The sequence below is a fragment of the Canis lupus genome, chromosome 27, assembly GCF_003254725.2.
Source record: "Canis lupus dingo isolate Sandy chromosome 27, ASM325472v2, whole genome shotgun sequence".
NCBI classification, from domain to species: Eukaryota; Metazoa; Chordata; class Mammalia; order Carnivora; family Canidae; genus Canis; species Canis lupus.
This window is the reverse complement of record NC_064269.1, coordinates 36,131,672-36,156,181: the sequence shown is the minus strand read 5'-3', so window position 1 is coordinate 36,156,181 and position 24,510 is coordinate 36,131,672. Positions and strand designations below refer to the sequence as shown.

Below are 24,510 nucleotides of genomic sequence, written 5' to 3'. Positions count from 1 at the left end.
AGCAATAGCACGTATAGTTTTATTTTATTTTCCTGATGACCATCCTGCACTACAGAATTTGAGTAACAGCTGCATTGGCTTAGGCAGACTTATTTAGAATATCAGCACAAAAGATAAAAACAGGGTACGTTACATTAAGGCTTATACAGTTTACTCCTAGAAGGGTTAGAAACCAACAGCAGAAGAGGAAAGAATGTTTTATAACCTCATTTTCTAAGCTGTCAGCAAATGGATATGATTCTTCAATCTTGCTTATAAGAGCAAGTATTTTGTCAGGGTTGGCACAAAACAAAGCAAAGACATACAAAGCCTTAACAGTTGTATTTTGACTCAGGGATTAGTCCATTAGAAAAGGATGGATGTGTGGAATGGGAATGGGTTATACTTGATGATCACCAAAGGAACATCAGCAAGATCTGGCAATGAGGCAGTTTATATCACTCAGAAAGTCTTGAGAGGGCAGGGGTAAGGGTGATGCTGCCCCATAGCTGTGCCGTACTGCCTGCCCCTTAACATCTTTATTGTATGCCTACAGTTGACTCTGATAACTCATCTCTGTGGCGTGTGATGGCTTTGATTCTGCTGATCTTGTGCGTGGGGTTAATTGTTGGGCTGGTGACTCTGGGGATAATGTGTAAGTATTGACTCACTGCAAAAGATTTGTTCTGAGGAAAGAAATACCTGAGGATCCTGGTGTATACCACTAAGCTTAATTGTCCTTACATATCTATTTGTTGCTACTTCAATCACCTTATACATGGCTGCCAAGACATTCCCAATAAAGGAGAACTCTGACTTTTCCCTTCTGATTCAAATCACTTTTTTGATGTATCAATTTAAATTATTTTCAAGAATTTTAAACTGGTCTTCAAGATTCCCCTCAGCCTAGATCCACACAATCTTTTCAAATTTTTTTCTCCCTATCCTGTGTATCTTCAGTTCCAGCCAATGTGGACTTTTCTATTTCACAAACACATCCTCTTTCCTGTCTTAAATTTCGCTCATTCTATTCCCTCTTCCCACAATGTCCTCCTTCCCACTTTATTTAATGAATGCATTTACTTTCACTCAGAAGCAGTTTATATCCCACCTACTGTATCTATTTTTTTCTTTGTATAAATCTAAAAGCCCTCCAATGTCACATTACCATCTATGTAGCTGTTGCTTGTGTGCTTGCTTATTTTCTCACAAGATATTGTAGAATCTTTTGTTTGCCATCTTTTTTATTCTTCTGAATATCACAGTATTTTGAGTGCAACAAGAAATCAATATGTATTTTTAAAATAAATGGATATTTTCATATTATGTGAAAAAATTGGGACACCTGGGTGGCTCAGCGGTTGAGCATCTGCCTTTGGCTCAGGTCATAATCCTGGAGTTGGCAGATCGAGTCCCACGTTGGGGGTCCCCACAGGGAGCCTGTTTCTTCCTCTGCCTCTATCTCTGCTTCTCTCTGTGTCTCTCATAAATAAATAAATAAATAAATAAATAAATAAATAAATAATAAATAAGTAAGTAAATCTTAAAAACAATAACAGAGGTCATTCACTTCTGAAATATCAAAACAAAGATATATCAAAACATCTGCTTTGGGCATGTAATTTGATCATGGCATTTTCTTATTTGTGATTGTCTCCTTCACATAGTTTACCTCTTCTTTTGGATTACCATCAGGTGTCAGTTTTGCACAGTTCTTAATTTGTTCTTTATACCGCCCACTACCCAGACCCCTTTGCAGTACTCATTTACTTGTGTGTATCTAGGAAACACTTCACAGATTGACAATTCTACAATTAAAGTTCATTGAAAAGTCTGCACATCACCATTATTATCCGGATTATAAATTATTATCTAACTTTTTCGTCTAGCTGTTACAGAGCAAAACTACCAACAAGTGGAGAATAAAAATGTCTCAGGAACACTGAACCAATTAGCAAAGCAATTCTGCCAATATTTAATAAAACAATCGGAACAAAAGAGCAATGTCCGTAAGTATGGTTTTGTAACCTTTTCATCTCCCCTCCCCCTGGAGTATTTCTGTGATATTATCTGTAGGGAACCTGGAAATCTACAGGAAACACCGACATGTGGGAAAAGCAAAAGTAAAAAGTATGGACTCCTATGCTTGGTTTCATCTTAAGGCCATAAATGCAGCCCATGTGACAGAAACTGGAGATACTATGGAGATAGTTGCTATGGATTCTTCAAGCACAACTTGACATGGGAGGAGAGTAAGCAGTACTGTATTAACGTGAATGCTACTTTGCTGAAGATCACCAGCCAGAAGGTTCTGGTAAGGAGATTCCTGTGTCAAATATTTTGGAGTCATAAGGAGAAGAATCTTAAGTGAAACATTTGACTTTAAAATATATGCATACTTTTTTCCCTCATTTCTTCCAGTCTCTGCTAATCTGAGAACCTCATCAAGCCCAGTAGAAATGACCACATTTAAGAGTAAAAAAGAGTAAAATGAACTAATGAGACTTAGAGTTCTGGTGTTATCTCTGTGACAAGCCATTTCACTTTTCTCCACTCCTTTAATTGCATTTACTAACTCATAAAAGAATCTGAAAGTATAAAGAAATTCAATACCATTGTAAAATATAAATAGAAATGTCATCCAAATATCACGTGAGTCCTCAGTTTCTGCTAAATTGTTCAACAGTTGAACTTGAACAAACCATGACTCAGACTCCACCTTTTCATAGGCTTTTCCATAGTTTTGGGAACAATTTTATTTGTTAAATACACAGGATTTCGGTTGAAATTTTTCTACTAAATATGTCTCTTTTTCCACATTTTTCCTCTTGGACAGCTCTAACAAAGGTTCTGTTTTGAAGTGAAATATGTTCACATTCACTCATGCATTCTCCCTTTATTATTTAAGGTAGCTTTTCTCTTTTTTGTGAATCCTGGAGCAAATCAGAAACCAAGCCTTGGAGTCTCCCTCCTGCCAAATAATAGATTTATTAAAACATTTTTTGAAAGGCAGAAATTGTTTATAGTACTTAACCGATAGCTTCCAATGTGGTAATTATTCACATTCTGTATATTAAAAATGAAAGCAAGTAGAAGATCTGAATTTGGGTTGTGTGCAGAGATTAAAATGAACTCAAATAGTCAAGCCAGTCATATTCTTCAGAACTGCTGTAATTGATCAACAAAATTGACTTATACGGGGATCCCTGGGTGGCTCAGCAGTTTAGTGCCACCCTTCGGCCCAGGGCATGATCCTGGAGTCCCAGGATTGAGACCCACATCAGGCTCCCTGCATGGAGCCTGCTTCTCCCTCTGTCTGTGTCTCTGCCCCCCGCCCCTCTCTCATGAATAAATAAATAAAATCTTTTTTTAAAAAATTGACTTATACATTCCTGAGCCAAAGTAATGGACCAGACATGAGGAGATCATTCCAGTGACACTCATGATCATTTGTGCTCCTTGTTAGTCTAACTGCTGTACCACCCACTAACTCTTTTTGTGAACTCAAATTCATAGAGAAGATATTCAGGTAAATAAATTGACTTTCTTCCTGATCAAGCAAAATGAGAGTACCCTAAAATCTCAACTTCAATAAGAGATTAATTGAAGACGTACAAACAAGTCTTGAATCTTGCTGTTCTAAGCTGATGGCAGGTTGGAAGTTTATAAATGAAAGAGGAAGTGATGTCATTTTTGAGAAACAATAGGTGAATTTCAAGTAGAATATACTTCTTATGGTGAAGTATATAATGTGGGTATATTTTAAAGAAAGAACAAGAGTTAATAGAAAGATGAGGGGTAGCTCAACCTTTAAAAAATAAGCAGTCAGGGTCCCTAGGTGGGTTAGTTAGTTAAGCATCTGACTCTTGGTTTTGGCTTATGTCATGATTTCAGGGTCATGGGATCGAAACCCATGAAAAGGGAGACTGCTTGAGATTCTTTCCTTCTTCCTCTACCCCTTCCTCTGCTGTCTCTCTCTCTAAAACAGATAGATAAATCTCTTAAAAATAAGCAAATAAATAAAAATCAAGCAGTCAAAAGTGACTTTCTTATGGAATGCCATTCTGTGCCTCACTTTTGTCAAGAAGCTCAAGTCATTTTTTACTTGCTAAGAATGCATTCTCACCTACCTGTTTTTCTAGGAGGTTTGAGAGTACATTTGACTCTTTCTAATTTTGTTACCCATAGATTGATTGATTGACTAATTGATTGGTTTATTTATTAATTCAACAAATATGCACTGGAACTATTCCAGTAGCTGAACCAATGCACTTCATAAAACATACAGAAGTCTCTAGATTCAGGGAACTTATAGTCTAGTTGAAGCAATAGGCAATGAATAGAGAAGTAAGTACAGTGTACCCTATAGTAGGTAGTGATAATTCCTAAGTAGAAAAAGGTATAAATTAGAAAAAGCAAATGCTGTTTGTAATCCTTTTGAGAAAGACATCATATAATTTCTTTTATTCAATCAACTAAAACAAATTAATACTTCCAATGTAAATATTGTAGGCTACTACAAACTGAACTAAGCAATGAAATCAAAGTAAGTAGAACTTAAATCTAGGGAATAATAAAGTTTCACCAACAATATATTTCTTTTTTCATTTTCCTTCTCTAGTTGTTTACTACTATGTTATTTAAGAGCGATATTTGGCACACTATTTGAAACTCTTGTCTTCAATTGATGGAAGATAAGCGTGTAGAAAGGTTAGAATATCTGCTTTCTGTGAACATTTTTTCTGTATTCAACAAGCAATTTTTTATTCTAAAACAAATAAACTTGGCACAATTCTAAATATCAAATATAATTAATGAGCATTAACATAGACATATAATCTAACTTGTTTCTGTTGTTCAGGATCTTATCACAAAGTTTTGTTTTTACACCGTTACAAGAACTGTGGAAGCAGGCTGACCATTATATATATATCTGTGTTTGCAATAGAAATACATAAAGTCCAGGACTGGATTTATTCGTTGGGTTGGATTATCCCGCAAGAACCCTAATGAGATCTGGATGTGGGAAGATGGCTCTGTGCCCTCCAAAGATGTGTAAGTCACTGGACATTCAGAATTCAAGGCACAACTAGAAAACTTTATTCTTGAGATCCTCTACCCTCTTGAGGACAAGTTACTTAAAAGTTAGTAGGTGGCTCTCTGCCCTACTGTGTGCTATATATGCAGCAGGACACTCACTGGCATGGTACTTCTAATAAGACAGTTCTACTTAACTTACTCTCCCATTCCTCTACTCTTAATCTAAGTTACAATCCATTTCTATTCCTGATGTTTTCCCCATTCATTTCTACCCTCAAATTTACCATTGAAACATTTGTGTGTGTGTGTGTGTGTGTGTGTGTTTAGGTTTATCTGATTCTCTTCACATATTTTTCAAACAAAATGATCATTTTTGTTTTTGATGGTTGAAAGTGATTACTTCTAGGATTCTTTTGACTTTCCAGTATCATTTTGCATACTCTTCCACCCCAGAGGTCTCCACAAATCAGGCAACCACCGTTCACAAGGTGGTTCTAATGTTCATATCATAAGGCTCCATCCTTCTACAGACAGTCCAAGCAAAGGAGGCATTTACACTGAGTATTTAATATGCTTTCCAATATCCAATCTCAAGACCTTTGCTCATCATGTATATCAAAACTGTAATGTCTCTTCAGTTAAAATTTACACTGATAACCACAACTTGTACAATCTGATCATTACTTAAATTTTCAATTAATTTATTCAACAGATATTAAGTATTTACTATGGGTAGGAGCAAAGGATAATGCAACTATAAGCAAACATCTTAGATCTTGAGCTTTATTTCCTATCATTTGCTGACTCATTCACCATATTGAAGGCAAACTGGTGAACCCTCTGTGCTTTCAATGAACTAAACTTGTTTCGCTGTCTTAGGGCTTTTGTACTTACTGTTTTCCTCCTGAATGCTCCACTTCCAGAACTCCATGATGAGCTAGCTCCTCCTTGTGATTTATGTGTCTGTTTAAATATCACTTCTTCAATGAGGTCAACTTAAATTGCACAAACTGAATTAACCTCCTTCCACCTACATCCACTTGAGTCCGTAATCACAACCATTTCATTTCTCTTGCCATTCTCTGAAATTTTCCATTTGTTGGCTTCTTACCAATATCCTCTTACCATGATGTAACTTCCCTAGTAGAACTGGCTGTGTCCTTGTTTACTCTATCAATATCAGCACACACACACAAACTTAGGCACATACTAGGTATCCCATAGGTATTTGGTGAATAAATTAAATATATACATTTTTTTTTGTTCTCTTGTTATAATCAGCACAGCAGAGAACATAGACAAGTTAACAGGCAACTACAATAGAGTGTGCTGCCTTATCTCTGCTACCTTGTAGCATAAATCCTCATTTCAAAAGTATTTAATCAACTTACTTTTCCTTAAGCGCAGTCCCACTTGGTGCAGCTACTTGACCTATAGGGTCTCTCACCTCTTCTCTGTTGATCTAAATCCTACCCTTCCTTCAAGGCAGAACTAAAGCATTATCTTCCATGAAAAGATGAAAAAGTAAAGCTTTTCCTATCATTTCACATCCCATCCATCTCTTTCTCTGGACACCTATTTGCCTACTGCTCACTTGTTGCTTAATCACTGCTATAGTAAATTGCTATTGAGTTACTCAGATGTACATACTTTATACTCCGAAGCAGATTGAAAATTCATCAATGATCTGAATGTGTCTTTTTGCTTTAATCCCCCTACTTTTTGTTTCCACTTTGTGCAACAAAATACTTTCACACAGAGTTTAATTGTTGACTGTTTATATAGCTTTCGAAGGAACTCATTCTATCTTTTCCATTCACAGGTTTGAGCTTTCTGGAAACGAAAGAGAAAATATGAATTGTGCTTATTTTTATAATGGGAAAATTTACCCTACCGTCTGTAAGAACAAACATTATTTAATATGTGAGAGAAAGGCAGGCATGGTGAATGTGGACGCACTACTTTAATGCAAAGAGATTTCATAGACAAGTGCTCAATTTTACAATGAAAGATCTGGATGCAGAACTCGCTAGCCATAAAATTTTCCCTTTATTTCCCTTGGAGTCACCTTTGCATTATCTTTTCTAACAATACCACTTCAATATATATATATCCCTTTATAACAAGGGATAAGATAACTTTGTTTCTTCTTTATACATCCAGAAGCCTATGATCATTGGTTCTCAATTGTTCTGTTTCCATGGATTTTCTTTCTTCTTCTCTTCCATTCCTAATCATCTCAACATGGTATGATTTGGCGCATTTTCAGACATAAACATATACATTTTAAATTGAAATAAGAAAAGTTAGAACTTAATTGGCTTAAGCTGTGCAAAATACCTAAATCTGAAAGACAGCATAAGGTAATGGAAAGGATACTAAACTTGGAGTAAGTAGAATAATCTAGATTGTATGATTACTTAATGTACAACCGTGGACCAATTAGTCATGTAGTCACTTTAACGTTCATTTTCTCACATTTCAGATAGAATCGCACCCATTATTTTACAGTTGTACAATCTAATAAAACATCAGAGTCCCATGAAGGCCAACACCATGACTTTCCCATTTGCTGTTGTATGCCTGGCACCAAACACGGTTCCCGGCTCAGCAAAAACAGAAAGACAGCTGCTTCCAATTGTGTGAGATGATTGATCTGTAAAACATTACACAATTGTGATTTGGAATCCACCTTCAGTCAGATTCAACAGCACAGAAAATAAAGTTTCCTTCTGCACAAGGAAAACAAAATTTCTATGCAAAAAACTTGATGGTGCTTAAAAATAAGAAAAATACTTCTTAACAAGGTCTATAGGCAAGTTAACAAAACAGCAAGTACAAATGTTTTATCTTTTCCTGACAGTTCTATGCTTGGTTTTTGCTGAGTAATTCATGAAGAATTTATAGATATGTGGAGAGGCACTCTTTCATAGGATAATAGGCAAAAATTGCATTTCTTTCCCACAGCTTCCCTGAAGTACTCTTTCTTCTTACATTGGTGGTAACAAAATTTATAAATAAGATTCTGAAACATCTCACTTGAGATGTTTGTTAAAGCATACAGATGTTCAAATACAAATGCATAAGGTTCTCAGTGGAAGGCTGAGACAAAGCTACAAATTGGTTTTAATATATTTTGAGAAAAATTACATTAGAACTTGCTCCCTGTGCGGCTTTTGCTAAATTACTCTGTTTCCTCACTTATGAAATGGGCTTGATATTATTACTTTACTCACAGGTAATAGTGAGGATCATTTAGTACAATATATAAAATATTAAATACAGTACCAAGCATGTAATATATATTCAATAAGTCTGTATTACTTACCTTCGTGCTCTAACACTCAAAGACACTTGAATCTTTATCTTGATGTAGATTATCAATATCAACAAGCAGATTTTGGGGGGACTAAGGAAAAATAATGCAAATGCTTCAGATTCTGTTTCTACTTCAAATGTCTTGAGATCTTGGCTTTTGAGGTATAGTATCATTATTTTACTGTTTTTACTTATTGACTTAGAGAAATGGAATAGGAACTAATAATTCAGAAAACCATCCAAAAACAACCAACCGTATCTCTGGACTTTAGTGTTTTATTGCCCACAAACGGAAAAACATGTTTATATGTTACTATGGCACCAGTAAATTTCAAAGAATAATATCTTCATTCGTGGCAAAAAAACATAATTAAAAAATGTAAACCTTAGGGATGCCTGGGTGGCTCAGCGATTGAGCGTCTACCTTCAGCTCAGGGCATGATCCCAGGATCCACGATCGAGTCCCACATTGGACTCTCTGCATTGGAGTCTGCTTCTCCTTCTGCCTGTGTCTCTGCCTCTCTCTGTGTGTGTCTTTCATGAATAAATAAACAAAATCTTTAAAAAATATATAAACCAATCAAACCATGCCTACAAAAATTCTTTTCTCTGGTACTCAGATCAAAAGCATCTTATACATGAAATTGGAATAGTACAGATTTTAATAGCACAGGTTCTGTGATAAGACCACCTAGTTTCAAATATTAACTCTTCCACTTACTACCCAAGTGAACTTCAGTAAATAATTTGATCTATCTGTGCTTCAATTTACAATTAAGTTACAATGTACTAATAATAGTGTTTCTATCAGAGAGCTATTTTGAGAATCAAAATAATTCACATAAAAGCCCATTGAAACAATGCTTGGAATGTAATAAATAATAGCAAGTAGTTCAATTAAAAACAAGAGCAATACAAGTAACATATTAATCCTTTATTGGGAGAGCCCAATGTTTCCCCCAAAGAAACTTATCAGAGAATGTATTGTATTAGAGAAAACTAGATCTTCCTGAGCTTTATATTTGGTACTGATAAAATTTGAGAGCACCTGGGAGTTAATGACAATTCACTGAATTTCCTTTCCTGTACTCCCAACATTAGTCTTATGCATGTTTGGTATACTTATGGTTTCTTCCTCTTTTTCTCCTCAGGATAGAAATCATTACATGATAAAGGCTACAGAGAGTTAAGTCACATTATTTTTCAGGTTAGAATCTCAGGTCGCAGGAAAATCATTTGAAATGTATGGAGAATTTGCTTGGGTTTACCTCCTAAGATCCTCTCAGGCCCACCCTGTGCCTTGGGAGGTAGAGCTCAAATGAACAACACTTTTTGGAGCAACTTTCCTCTGGCTTACAGTTAATTTAGCTATTGGGAGGCACTCACAGTAATCAAAGGGTGAAAGGAGAGCAAGGTCAGGGTATTCATTCCCTTGGCTTTCTCCCTACCATGCCACATTTGACAAAGGCTGTGTGTTCTGTATCTTAGGCCATGGCCCCCATCAGACAGTCACAAGGTTCAAAGACCCTCCTCTTAACTCCTCAGGCCTAGGGGTGATAACATCATCCCAATGCATATTTCAGCACCTCTTTTTGTTCCCATTACCCCTTCCCCAAACTTTATAAACAATGTCTTTATCCAATGCCCTTAGATTACTCTTTGAGTATGCCATTTGTTTTGCTTTGTTATAGAGATCAATGATTGATCCAGGGAGATAGTGAAACAAAAAAGAACATTGCAATTTTGCAGATTGTTGAGATTTGCAAACTATAAATTATCAAGATATGATCCTTGGTCATAAGGACAAATGGCCAATATGTGAATGATGATTAAAATATCAAGTTTCTTAATACCAAGGCTATAATCACAAGATGTGGCAGAAATAGCCATCTATCCACTAAATAATTCATGCTTCTCATTTAGAGCAAAGTAGTCATCAAAAGTTTGCCAGCCAGGCAAAAATTACATTTATCAGACCCAGCCTTTTAGAGCTAAAACAGGCATTGCATTAGTTGATGTGGGTATGCTATATGTTACTTCTTGATTATGGCTTTCAAGAAGTAGACACGGATTTGCCATCTTCTCTTTTCCTTTCTAAGGGACTCCAAAGTCTCACAAGATAGAAGCCTGGGTCCCATTTGGAGGAAATCTTCCCACTAACCAGGATTACTGGAGCTAAATTGTCATGAGAGCAAGAAATAATCTTTATTGTGTTAAACAACTGATTTTTTTGAGATTTACTTGTCACAGAAACTGCATTACCCTAACTAATACAGTGGGTAAATTTATTTTAGGGGAGAAATTCCTTCCTAGCTTTTTTTTTTTAAGGATAAGGATACACAATGATCTATAGCTCCTTATACCCTGGTTTGTCCAATGTGAGCTAACCTCGGATCTTTGCTGTCTATGTCATCCACATTCTTCATGTTTTGTACCAAATAGAAGTGCATTTTTTTTTGCACCTCTATTCTTTTCATCTTGGTAATAATCCAGTGGTATAATCCACTTCAACAACTGCTGCACTTCAGAACCCAGAGCAATAACTTACTCTACCTTAGGCCCTTTCAATTCGGTTTCTTTTCTCACTTCCTACTTTAGCAAGTTATACTTTGGCTTAAACTTCATAAACTTCTGCTTTCCAGATGAAAATGCATCTATTCTATATATTAAACCCAAACATAGTTTCCCACTACTGTGAGAAGTAGCCAATTTCAGTTCTTTCACGAGCCTGTTCCTTCCGTAAGAGGAGTTATTTGTCTTAGCTTCTCATGTGGACTGCTTTACCTATCACAGCATCTCAGACATGCAGGAGGAAGAAACATACACCTCTCTTCGTTGGGATAGTCCAACACCAAGCTTTTACCAGAAACACCTATCTTCCACCAAATATTCAGGTAACCAGTTCTAATTATTCAATCCAAGACTTTGCAGTTTATGTTTTGTTTCCTGTTCTATGATGAGCCCAAGGTGATTTTTCTAATGAAATAACCCACATATGTATGCATATGATAATGTGCATGATATGCTAATATTAAAAAATGAAGTGATGTGGAAGAGTAACTAAAGGTGCAAAAGGAAGAGATCAATGGATTTGACAAATATATGGTAACTTTTTCCCCTGTCTCTTGCTGGAAGGACAAAGAATTCCTGGATTTGGAAGATAAATGAAAAAAATCATATATTTTTATTATTTTAGTTCCTGTATAAAATGCCCTGAAAATTACCTGACAAACACTAGGAAATAAAGAGAAAAAAAGAGGTTGAAAAACTGAAAATCCTACCAGCCTGAAGCTGTATGCTATGGTGATCAGTCCTGGTGTTCTGTAACATTTGTATTCGATTCCTATCATGTTGATAATTAATTACCACAGACCAAGAGGGTTAATACAACATAAATTTAGTATCTTAACAGTTCTAAAGATCAGAATTCCAGAATAGGTTTCATTGGGCAAAATGTTGACAGGGCTGCATTCCTTCGAGAGGCTCTAGCTAGGGGAGGTTCCATTTATTTGTGTTTTCCAGTTTCTAGAGCTGCATTTCTTGCTCCGCTTGGCTCATGGCCCCTTCCTCCATTTTCAAAGCCTGCAATTACGCCTTCAAATTTCTTTCTGCTTCCATCATCATGTAGCACCCTGACCACTAACCTCTCACTTATAAAGGCCCAGATAAAAAGGATAATGTCCCCATCTCAAGATCCTTAACTTAATACAGTGTAAAGTCTTTTTTTGCCACAAAAGGTAACATTTACAAGTTCTAGAGAGTAGGACATGGGCTTTTGGGACAGGGGCATTATTCAGCCTACCACATAATCCAAAGGTAAGTTTTATTTTTTCTCTGATTTGTGTTAAGAATATAACAAACCACACATTCTTCATTTTTCTTTCCTGGATAGATGCAAGATTACTTGGGGTGGAGGGGAGGTATTCCTCATCCAAAATTGTATGTTTAAAAGAAATATCTCAGAAATAGTCATGTTCAAGTGGCACTGAAAAGGGATGATGTGCCACAGCATTTCTACTTTCAAATATGAAAGCCTGCTACCTGGTTTGCTATAATCTCTAAAAGATTGTCAGAATAGAATATAGGTAACTAGTTAGTAAGATTGTAGCACCATAAGAGGTAAGAGGAGTATGTTACTTAACCTCTTGGATTTGACATCTTTCTAAATCAAAGGTGTTCTGAGTTTTAACTTGCATTTCAAAAAGTTGGAGTTCTTTTTTCCTGTTATCACAGTTCCCATGGCCTCAAGGATTCTCGAGTAAGAACACTAATTCTTTCTTTCATTCAGTCTAGTTTTAACCCAACCCATTTCTCTCATCTACTTTCTCTAACTCACTGTCATTGCCCCATCCTACTCCAGGAGCATGGTGTCTGGTGACGGTGATTACATGTATTCTCTGCGTGGGCTCAATAGCAACCTCTGTTTTCTTGGGCCTCAAGTGTAAGTACACAAGGATATCTTCAAAATAATCTATATACATATATTTCATATACTTTATACACAATTATACATTACAAACCTACATATATGCTGAATAAAGCTTTTTTTTTAAGGATTTAATTTATTTATTCATGAGAGACAGAGAGAGAGGCAGAAACACAGGCAAAGGGAGAAGTGGGCTCCACGCAGGGAGCCCAATGTGGGATTCGATCCTGGATCCCAGAATCACGCCCTGAGGTTAAGGCAGACTCTCAACTGCTGAGCCACCCAGGCATCCCTGCATATACCTTTATATACAATTTTATTTATGTATATCATTATAAATAAAATGTTATAATTTATAAATAGAGAAACAATTAGAAACATGTAAATGCATATAAGTGATCTAAAATAATGACTTACTAATTTTTTTAAGATTTTTTTTTTTTTATTCAAGAGAGAGAACATGAGAGTGGGGAGGGACAGAGGAAAAGGGAAAGGGAGAAGCAGACTCCCTGCTAAGCAGGGAGGCTGATAAGGGGTGTAATACCAGGACCATGAGATGATGACCTGAGCTGAAGTCAGATGCTTAACCGACTGAGCCACCCAGACCCCCCAAGTGTTCCTAATTTAAATTATGGGACATTTATATAACTCACAAAGCACTAGTATGTCACTTTTAATAACATTTAATGTTCATTTGCATGTTTTTTAGCCCAATTCTAATGCTGTAGGTCTCTTTGGGGAAAATAATGCAAATAATTACCTATTGTTATGATTCAATTTGTGAATCATATTAGTATGCTAAAGGAGGCAATTTGCAGGATTAAGTATAAAGCTTTCTTTTCTAAAACTGTATGTATTCTAAACTTATTTTTATGCAGATTATTTTAGTAAGTCTTTCACTTTACATTAGGCAAAGTACAAATTAATAAGTTTAATGCAAACCTAAGCATTTTATGTGGGCCATATTTAATCACATTTATTTCCTTTAGTCTAAATTTAAGACATGTTTTCATATCTGGCAAGTGAAACTTCTATAAAATATAATTACAGGGCTATGATTCTAAAAAATAAACAAAAAAAACAACTAATAACTGCATTATCACTCATGCTACTACTAAGAAGGTTAGAAAGACAGAGATAAAAATTATAGTTCAGATAATTCTTCCTTTTCATATGCTCTGGCAAAGCATTTCTTTATGTAGAAGACTTTAGCAATGAGGGAGAATTATGAGTTCTACAATGAGAAAGAGATGGGTTCAGGTTTACTTTCACAAAATACAAGAAACCTAATCTTGTTCATATTAGCTGTGAGTTTATTTTCCTGATTCTTCTTAGAAAATTGATTTAAGAATTACTAGAAGCTCAATAAAGAATTGTTACCCTGTCTATCATCTCAAAAGAAATTGTACTGCTCACAGCAAATGTTAGCACTTCCAGAAAGCTTTCCTTATCTCACCCTACTCTCTCTTTGTGCTTCATATAAAAATGCATTATTTAAACCAAATCCAAGTCTTTTTTTTTTTAAGGAACTCACATTTAAATATATATTTATCAAACAGACACACTGGAAATAGATTCCAGAGTTGAAAGAGAACTAACTGATAAATCAATTAACATCTAATGATTCAGTTTCTTTTCTAAAACCTGGACACTTTGAACAGAATATTGTTGAACTTCATTCTAATGACAGTACAAGAATTCATATTTTTTAAAAGATTTTATTTATTCATTTATGATAGACATAGAAAGAGGGGGTGGGGGCAGAGACGCAGGCAGAAGGAGAAGCAGGCTCCATGCTGGGAACCCTACGTGGGACTCGATCCTGGGGCTCCAGGATCAGGACCCCCTGCCAAAGGCAGGCACTAAACCACTGAGCCACCCAGGGATCCCCCAAGAATTCATATTTAACTGGCATTGCAAATATCAAAAGATATGGTTTAAATATCACACCGATATAATAAATTTCAATGCTGCTTTATAAATATGAACTACCTGGGGTTAGAAGATAAAACAAATGAAGTTTATAAAGAACATTTTCAATTAAAAACAAGATTATCTAAAGATGCAATACTTCAAGTAATATTATTAAGTAATTGGGATATAGAATTTGTCTTTATATAAAAATGAACCTATAGTCTCCAATCACCAATTATTACATAGCCAAAAAACACACATAGTACATACTAAGGGTGTTTGTAAAAGCATACTCTACATTTTCCATGTCCTCAAGAAACTTGCTGTCAATATAATTTTAATTTTGTTTTTCTCTCTGTATAGTTCATGAAATCTGTTTAGATAAATCATGACAATCATGTTCCTGACAAACTCTGGGTTATTTTAAACTATACTAATTATTTTTGACCCAGAAATCCCACTTTTGGAAACTTTTCCTATAGATAAACCTACACATATAGCAACGGGATATAAAAAAAAATTGTAAGAACTTCAATGCCTATCATTTAAGGGATCATTTAAATTAACAATAGTACAATATTACATCCACACCATGGAATACCATGAAACAAAGAGGAGAAAAAGAAGGAAAAGAAAGAGAAACAGAAGGAGGAAAAGAAAAGAAAGGAGGAGAAGAGAAAGAAGAGGAAATAGAGAAGGAGGAGGAAGAAGGGGAGAGAAGAGGGGAGGGGAGAAGGAGGGAGAGGAGAGAGATGGGTTTTAAAGGGGGGAGGGTGGAAAAGCAACAGCAGTAAAAAGCAGGTGCTCTCTATGGACTGATACATAAATGTCTTCCCGATACATCCTTAAGTGAAAAAAGCAACTTCTAAAGTCATGTATGCAGTACACCACAATTTGATTGAGAACCAATATTTTCTTCATATGCCAGTTAATACCAGAAGGATATATAAGAAGTAACTAAAAATGGGATCAGGAGAAGGAGATATATGGTGACAATATCAGTGTTTACTTTTTGTTGTTTTTTAATGTCGTAATCCCATGGAATGTATTAAACAATATTTTTAACTTCCAGAACAAAAGTTGGGTGAAGAAAATATTTCAATGAAGATAAAGAAAAGCTAGCCAGAAAATAAAGTATTTAAAACTTGGGACGCCTGGGTGGCTCAGTGGTTGAGCATCTGCCTTTGGCTCAGGACATGAACCCGGGGTCCTGGGATCAAGTCCCATTCAGGTTCCCCTCGAGGAACTGCTTCTCCCTCTGCCTATGTCTCTGCCTCTCTCTGTATCTCTCATGAATAAATAAGTAAAATCTTTTTTAAAAATAAAACTTTCAGTTATTTCTGGGACATACTTACAAATAAAAGTTTTGGCTTTCTTTTGTTGTGTGTTAATAAGCATAAATACTTTTTAAACTTTTATTTTTTTTATTTTTTTTATTATTTATTTATGATAGTCACAGAGAGAGAGAGAGAGGCAGAGACACAGGCAGAGGGAGAAGCAGGCTCCATGCACCGGGAGCCCGACGTGGGATTCGATCCTGGGTCTCCAGGATCGCGCCCTGGGCCAAAGGCAGGCGCCAAACCGCTGCGCCATCCAGGGATCCCTCAAACTTTTAAATATCACTATACCAATGTAAAATACTTTTACCATTGGCTTTTGTTCAAGTATAGTGACTTTCATTTTTGTGCTATCGATACTGTCATTTTTTTTTTAAAGATTTCATTTATTTATCTGAGAGAGTGGAGAGAATGAGCAGAGAGAAGGCAGTGAGGTAGAGACAAGCAAACTTCCCACTGGGAAGGGAGCTCGTGGTGGGTTCCCCCCAAAAATTGTCATTTACCAAGGTCATCTTATACATTCTCAAAATATTCTTAGGACTTTTGTTAAATAAAACTAGTTATAGAAACAAAAAGGTTGTGTTAAACAAGAAACAATTTGTGTACTTCAAACATTCCTAACTGCTTGTCCTTCCTAGTTATAGATTATGTTATAGCCAGTAGATTTTGAGCTATAAAAATCATGTTTAATTTTTAATAATTATTTTATCTTAATCATCATTCCATTTTAACAAAGAATGTGAAATGTTTTTTCCATGAAAATTTTCACTGTAAAAGTCAATACTAATATTTAAATTATATATATAATAATGTACTATATACATTATAACACATATAATGTATGTAATTTAATATGCATAGTAGAAAAGAGGACATGTTTCTCACAAAGAGCAATGAATGGAAATCTATATCCTGTTTAAAGTATCATGGTAATAAAGTAATGAATGAATTAATTATAAATTATTCCTATATACCATCAAAAGTGCATACATAGATATCTGAAAATAAAATAACTGGTAAAAATTAATCATGTTACATTGATATAAAAGGATACACTGCAGTAATTTAAAGAAGTCTTTTAGAACTATTGTTATTAACATGGAGATATGGTTATGCAATATTTTGCCATGAAATAAGATGATTAATAAGTCAGAAATGAAATACAGTTTCATAAACATTATATGTAAAATAGATGTGTTTTTTACATACACATATGGAAAAAGTTTCAATAGATATAAACTATTAGCAACTGTTATTTGAATGGTAGGTTTCAATGTAAGTAGGAGTAATTTCTTATTTTCTTCCTACTATTTTATATTTTCTATTTGTCCTACCATATGACTTATACTAATTACTTTCTATTTTAAAAACTCTATTGTGCAAAATATTTTCTAAAAAGTCATATTTTTCCATTTATTTTTACTGTTCTTTTTCATTTTCTTAATTCATCAATTAGATATATCATATAACATGATATAAAAAATACTCTTATTTTGAGGGCTTTAAAAACATTTGTTTTATATTCTCCTAAGTAAATACACTGTTGAATCTTTGTTCTTCATTTGTTGCAAATTGATTACAAGCAGAACACCAGTAAAGATACAATACCTTGCTTCCCATTTAGGGGGAATCTAAAGAGAAGTCTCCTTTCCCTTTCTCCAATTTTATTACAGCTTTATGTAGTACAACCTTTTCAGGTAGTAATAAACAAAACAGAAATAGACTCAAGAATATAATTAATCTAGAAAACATCAAAATTCAAAATTTTGGAACAATACTTCAAATTCCTAAAAGGGAATTTCCAAACATACCAGATTATAAATAGAATAAATAAATAACATCACCCTCTTACTCCCCACTCTGGTTACATTCAACCTTTCGCTAAGAAGAAGGAACATAATCCAAGCCACTAGCAACCAGGATTACTGATAGATAAGGCATATTCATCCATTGTCCATAGCTCTTGAGCAAAACATAGAAGAGGATGAGAGTCCTAGAGTATATTGAGAAATATTAGCATATGTGTAATAGTAGACCCAAGTGTAGAAGACAGAGAGAGTTAGACAAAAGTAATATTATTTTAAGACTTATTACATGAATATTTTCCCACACTGATTAAAAATATAAAGCAACAGATTCAAGGAATTCTATAAAAGCCAAACAGCATAAAGAAAGTTAATATCTATGTTAAAAAATATTTAATAAAATAGGAATTGATACTTTATAATATGATTTTTAAAAAGAACTGATTTGGGGTGCCTGGATGACTCAGTCGGTTAAGTGTCTGTCTTCAGCTCAGGTCATGATCCCTGGGTCCTGGGATCCAGCCCTGCATTGGGTTTCCTGTGTAACAAGGAGTCTGCTTCTCCTTCTCCCTTTGTCCCTCTCCCTGCTTGTATTCCTGTTCTCTCTCTTTGCCAAATAAATAATTTTAAAAAAAATATTAAAAAAAAAGAACTGACTTAAAAAGCTATTCAGATTTATAGGTAAAGAACTACAAAAAAATGTAAAAATAATATGAAAACGAGAGGACTGCCCTTGCCAAATATAGAAATAAATTATAAATCTAAAATAATGAAGCCTATGTGGTATTGACATATGAGTAGATAAGCAAGTAGATTGAATATAATTAAAATAATATAAATATATCAAAGTAGTTTATTGAAAATTACAGTAAGCTAAAGATGGCAGTTAAAAGAGGATGAGGAGAGGGTTGTTCAGTAAATGATATGAGAGCACAATTTAGCCATCTAGGGAAATAATTTGGAAGTCATATCTTATGCATTCCAATAAAATAAATTGCAGCTACATCAAAATACAAAAGTGAAATATATTTATAAAAATATAATCTCAGGTGTAAGACTTTTGCTAAAAATGACTCAAAAAGCATCTGATGTATGTGGGGTGAACTACCAAAAAGCAAAATCAAAAGACACTGGGAGATTCATGGCTCATATCATGCATTACCAACATGTTAAGTGCGGTAACAGAATCAGTTAAATAGGAATGGAGAAGATTCACAGGACTTGAAATGACAGTGTTGACAAATCTACATTTTATTACAAGAAAAGGATACAGTTTAAGAACCACATTAAGGTAAGGATATGGTCTGAAGAGCCCGGGTGCAAATAAGCACTTTGTCTTCCCTCTGTAACTGTCCTCTCAGGATGTGAATTCTCTCTTGAGTCAGGAACACAGAGCACTTTGGTAGCAGGGAACCCAAGATGAGTCTTGCTTGGGTATTTTTATATTATGCTGACCACATAGCCATATTTCTGCCAGGTAATCAGCTTCAACAGCAGAGCCTACTCAGAATCTCCTTGTGACCAGGGGCAAATCATCATTCATATGGCATCAGTAAACAATGCTGACAAGCCAGGATCATCTGACCAAAAAATCCTCAGACTGATGATTACAAAGTTATATACTATTATTCAGTATGTCTCATACTTTGTCCAGACGACAGTGCCAGGCAGGAACTTTAGAAACACTGTTCAAGCTGATCCCGGACCTGTGTGGAATGAATTCTCATAGCACAATAAGGACCTCATATAAAACAATAACGAAAAGACTAGAAACCCAATGAAAAAAATTACAGCATGTGATTATATAAGCCATATATAATTATACACTTCATAGAAAAAGAAATGTAACTACCCTTATATGTATGAAATAAAGTTTCAACACCAAGAGTAAAAATGGAAATGCAAATTCAAATGATATTGAAATACCACTTGCAACAACCTACACGAAGGTAATTTGAAAATATCTATATACAATTTAAATGCACATAAACTTTGACCTAGCAACTTCTCTTAAAAATATACTTGCATATGTGTGAAATTATGTATGATTAAGGTCCTTTATTACAGTATTTATTTCCAGAATACCAAAAGATTACAAATAGTCTAAAAGTTAGTAGAGAATGACTAACATAAATCATGATTTACCCTTATAATGGAATCTGATAATGTTAAAATAAAAGAACGAGAAAGCTCTTTGTATACTGATACAGAATTATGCCCAAAATATATTTTAAGTGGTAAGATAAAAGATGAAAAACCATATAAGTAGATTGTTACTATTTGTTTAAAGAGAAGAGGAAGCATTTTATATTCATTGGTTGATAAAATTCGAAATATGTATGGAAGAATAAAAAAGAAATTCATAAGCCTGACTGCTCTGGGGAGTGGAGTTGGGTACATCCATCCATGTGGCAAAGGGGATTTTTCCTCTGTATCCTTTGAAGTTTTTGATTCTTGAACAGTGTCAACTTTATTTTTTTATATTTTTTAAAAGATTTTTATTTATTTATTCATAAGAGACACAGAGAGAGAGAGAGGCAGAGACATAGGCAGAGGGAGAAACAGGCTTCAATGCAGGAAGCCTGATGCAGGACTCGATCCTGGGACTCCAGGATCACACCCTGGGCCAAAGGCAGGCGCTAAACCGCTGAGCCACCCAGGGATCCCTGAACAGTGTAAACTTTAAACAAAAACTTGGTGCAAACTAAAGTCACAAAATAATCAGTAATCTATAGTTGTCCTTACTCTGTATGGAAGAACCATTGTGTTGTAATTTGTCAGTATTTTTAATTAAGAATTATTGTTATTGTCTGAAGTGTTCCAGGTATCTACCATTGCAATGAAACAGCGAGAAAAGCTCATCCTTCAGGACAGAGCACTGTTGAATTTCACACAATGGGAGAGAAACCATAACCTTCAGATGAAATATTGCCAAACCTTGATGCAAAACTCTTTCAGTTCAGGTAATTGATACAAAATCAGTTTCCATGGTGCAGATACAAATATGGGCACCAATTCCTCAAAAGAAACAGTGGCACTCATCTTACTGTCTACAAAATTGCAGACAGAATTTTAAATTAGGAGAGTCATCTTTTCATCCACACTCCAGTTCAATGTTATTTATATGTTTATATACTTCAATAGTATGTGGAGAATACTGAGATCTCAAGAAATGCAGATTTAAAAAACATACAGTTAAATTGCAAAGGGAAATGTGTAGCATTAGTAGATCAGATTTTTTTAAAGTAGCATTTTGTTTTATCCAATCATTCAAATTTAGAAGTATATCTTTACAGCTTTAAATTCTTCAATATATTTAGTTTAAACAATGCTTTAGATTCAAATTTAGATATCTCTTTCAGCAGAAAAATAATTTTAAAAATCAGAGTATCTATCATGAAATTATAACAAAGCAGAGTTTAACTCTTTTTAAAAATTCTATGAAATTACTTCAAATTTATCTTTTACATTTTTTACTAGAATTTTAAACCTAAAACAGCCTTATTTCTATGTGTTGCATAGAAATACTTTGTCAAGTATTTTATGGTTGCTTAATTGATATTAATCATCCCTGTAGGATACCATTTAAATAATTACCAATGAAAGAGGTTGAAAACCTACCTTCTAGTTGAAATTTAGCCAAAAAAAAAAAAAAAAAAAAAGTTTACAGAATCAATGTGTGCCCAACAGTGTTTTTAAATATAATAGATTTTTGCAAGCATAAGTTAGGCCCACCTCTGAGCCATTAACCTTGAGACACTGGCAATAATCCATTTTGGAGATCTACAAATAATATATCTCCAATCTTTCAGCTGCTTTTGTCAACACCACTCTTGCTATAATTTTAACAATAGTTAAGACACTAATTAGCATAGATTCCAAACAAAATAAATTGAAAAGCTTTGGAAAAGGACAAACATTATATGGTCTCATTCATTTGGGGGAATATAAAAATCAGTGAAAGGGAATAAAGGGAAAGGAGAGAAAATGAGCGAAAATATCAGTGAGGGTGAAGTGGGCAGGGGGTTGGGGTGACTGGGTGATGGGCATTGAGGGAGGCACTTGGTGGGATGAGCACTGGGTGTTATGCTATATGTTGGCAAATTGAACTCCAATAAAAAAAAAAAGTTTAAAAAAAAGAAATTGAAGAGCTTTAAATAACTCAACAGCCAACCCTGAACACCGATAATGAACTATTTGTGACCTTAGATAGAAGGCCTCTCTCTAGAAATTAGGATTCTGGAAATTTCATTGTCTTTCCCTCTGTGCAAGAAACACTTGGTCAAATTCTTGCTTTTTGGTTCCCCTTTTATACTCTTGAGCACAATTCTTTTGTGAATACATTCTTTCTTAAGACAGATTTCATAGAACTGATTAAACAATATGGCTTACAAATAAGTTATACCTGAGTCCTGAAATAAGCTTATTGGTCACTTATGTTTTTCTTCAGTTTTCTTCATCCACATATTTCAAATCACTTCTCAAAGTGCACTGTTTGTTCTATGCATCCTATAGGAAACATTTTCATATTTAACTCTCAGAATGTATACATCAACTTGAAACTTATTATTATCTTGCCTGATGGCCCAGTATATATTCCAACTAAAGTGGGCCAGTAAGATTTACAGATATGGAACAATAAGCTAACAATAAAGACTATATGTGTTGTAAACTTAAAAAGATGAAGAGTTATAAAAATAGAGTAATCAGTTCCACTATTATAGAAAAGGAACAGTTTGGGGAAAATATTCTGAAATTAATTCTGTCTTAAACTAATTCTTACAGACCTAGTGCATTTGGAAATAATTATATAATTCTTATTGTGGTAAGTATTGCCTCATCTGAACCATTTGGTTGCAATGTTCAGCTTCGCTGGGGGTGAGACAAGGGTTTCTTTTGAGGAAATGTGCTGCTGATATTATTATAATAACTTTAACAAAGTAAAATGTTTATATTCAAAGCCCACAACTGCAGCCCTTGTCCTGACAACTGGATTCAGAATGGAGAAAGTTGTTACCATGTCTTTGAAAACTGGAAAATTTGGCACACCAGTAAGGAGGACTGTTTGAAGGAGGGCTCTAATCTTCTACAAATAGACAGCAAAGAAGAAATGGTAAACACCATCTCATAGTTTCATATCATTCTGAAAATACCCTGATACCGATTAAAAGAAAGGACTGATTCTAATTAGATAGGATTTCTTAATATTTTATAACAGTAGTATATTTATTGTATATAATAAGGGTTTAAAAGAGACAAAGTAGGAATGACCGAGGTTTGTTTTCCTTTTAATTGAACAAACAATAACAACAAGAAAACCAAGACGTGATCCAGAAATCCAGGGGAATATGTTAGTGATATGTCCTTTGTTTATCAGAAAGGAGAGGGAATAAAGGAAATATCCTTTTGTCACTTGTTAATCCATCCCTAGATATACATCCATTATAATTGTATATTTGTTACAAATTTGTTATTTTCAATGATGTAAGGAAGTAAACTGCCAATAGCAATTTTGTAATTAAAAGAGAAAGCAGTATAAAAAGGGAGATGGTGTAATGAAATGGCGAGGTCTATAAAAATAAGCATTTGCTAAATGAAATGTTTAGTTGACATTAAGCTTAGTTTACTAATATCCTAACAAACGGTGCTTTCCTGAAATCATTTTTACCCATAAATATGTATGAAGTAGAATACAGTTACACATTTCTGACCTTATTAAAATGTACACTTGTTATACTCAATAATTAGTTAAAGTTCATTTTTCCAAAAATAATGAGAGAACAATTTAAGGATATGTTAAAGATATGGAGTAAATAAACTAAGGCAACTTGGACTTATAGCAATGATAGGTTTACACTATTCTGTGCAAATTTGGTGACAAAAGTTAAATGTTTTTTTCTGACAAAATATGCCTGTAGTTAAGTTGCCTCTGGAATCTCCCAAACTATTTCTCATATTGAAGACTACTGGGAAAGAGTGATCTACATGGTCTATGATGTCAAGGATATTTTTATTTTTCCTGGTAATGAAGGTTCAGTATAACATCCTGTTTTGACATATATTATCTGCCCAACTCTGGATCTGTTAGGTTTATTTTAATACCAGACACCTATTTTCCCCATAGTCCTTAACACACCATCTATCATATGGCAATAAAAAAAATATATAAGATATATTCCTTCTTTAAAACCCTCCCTCTTGAGACACCTGGGTGGCTCGGTGGTTGAGCATTTGCCTTTGGCTCAGGGCATGATCCCTGGGGTCCTGGGATCGAGTCCTGCATTGGGCTCCCTGCAGGGAGCCTGCTTCTCCCTCTGCTTGTGTCTCTACCTCTCACTCTGTGTCTCTCATAAATAAATAAATAAATTTAAATAAATAAAATCTTTAAGAAATAAATAAATAAAACCCTTTCTCCTATTCTTTAGCTCTCAAGTCCCCATTAATGTCTGTCTAGGCAAAATGCCAAACTTTGTATTTCATGATAGTTTATTGTTTTCCCCTCAGCTCACTGTTGAGGTCTTGTTTCTTCTAGGACTTTATCACTGGCAGCCTGAAGAAGGTCAAAAGTGGCTTTGATTACTGGGTGGGACTGTCTCAAGACGGACTCAGCAAACCTTGGCTTTGGCAAGATGGTTCCTCTCCCTCCCCTGACCTGTAAGTGTCTGAGGGAAATGTGACAAGAAAAATTAGG

The 24,510-nt window shown here is 34.7% G+C and overlaps 1 protein-coding gene across 4 annotated transcripts in view; it reads left to right on the top strand.

Annotated features, from left to right (window-relative positions):
* The window catches only part of LOC112665374 (C-type lectin domain family 9 member A), a 44,897-nt gene that overhangs the window by 19,210 nt on the left and 1,177 nt on the right, over window positions 1-24,510 (top strand). For 3 of the 4 annotated variants that reach the window (XM_035707108.2, XM_035707107.2, XM_025455044.3), the window contains 9 exons: window positions 536-634; window positions 1,869-1,988; window positions 2,142-2,293; window positions 4,928-5,034; window positions 11,131-11,231; window positions 12,698-12,778; window positions 20,636-20,782; window positions 22,781-22,932; window positions 24,352-24,473. In XM_035707108.2, the coding sequence (XP_035563001.1) occupies window positions 536-634; window positions 1,869-1,988; window positions 2,142-2,293; window positions 4,928-5,034; window positions 11,131-11,231; window positions 12,698-12,778; window positions 20,636-20,782; window positions 22,781-22,932; window positions 24,352-24,473 (1,081 nt within the window). Of the gene's footprint in view, window positions 1-535; window positions 635-1,868; window positions 1,989-2,141; window positions 2,294-4,927; window positions 5,035-6,841; window positions 7,158-11,130; window positions 11,232-12,697; window positions 12,779-20,635; window positions 20,783-22,780; window positions 22,933-24,351; window positions 24,474-24,510 lie in introns of those variants that run through there. The other variant, XM_035707111.2, reaches the window with a different exon arrangement.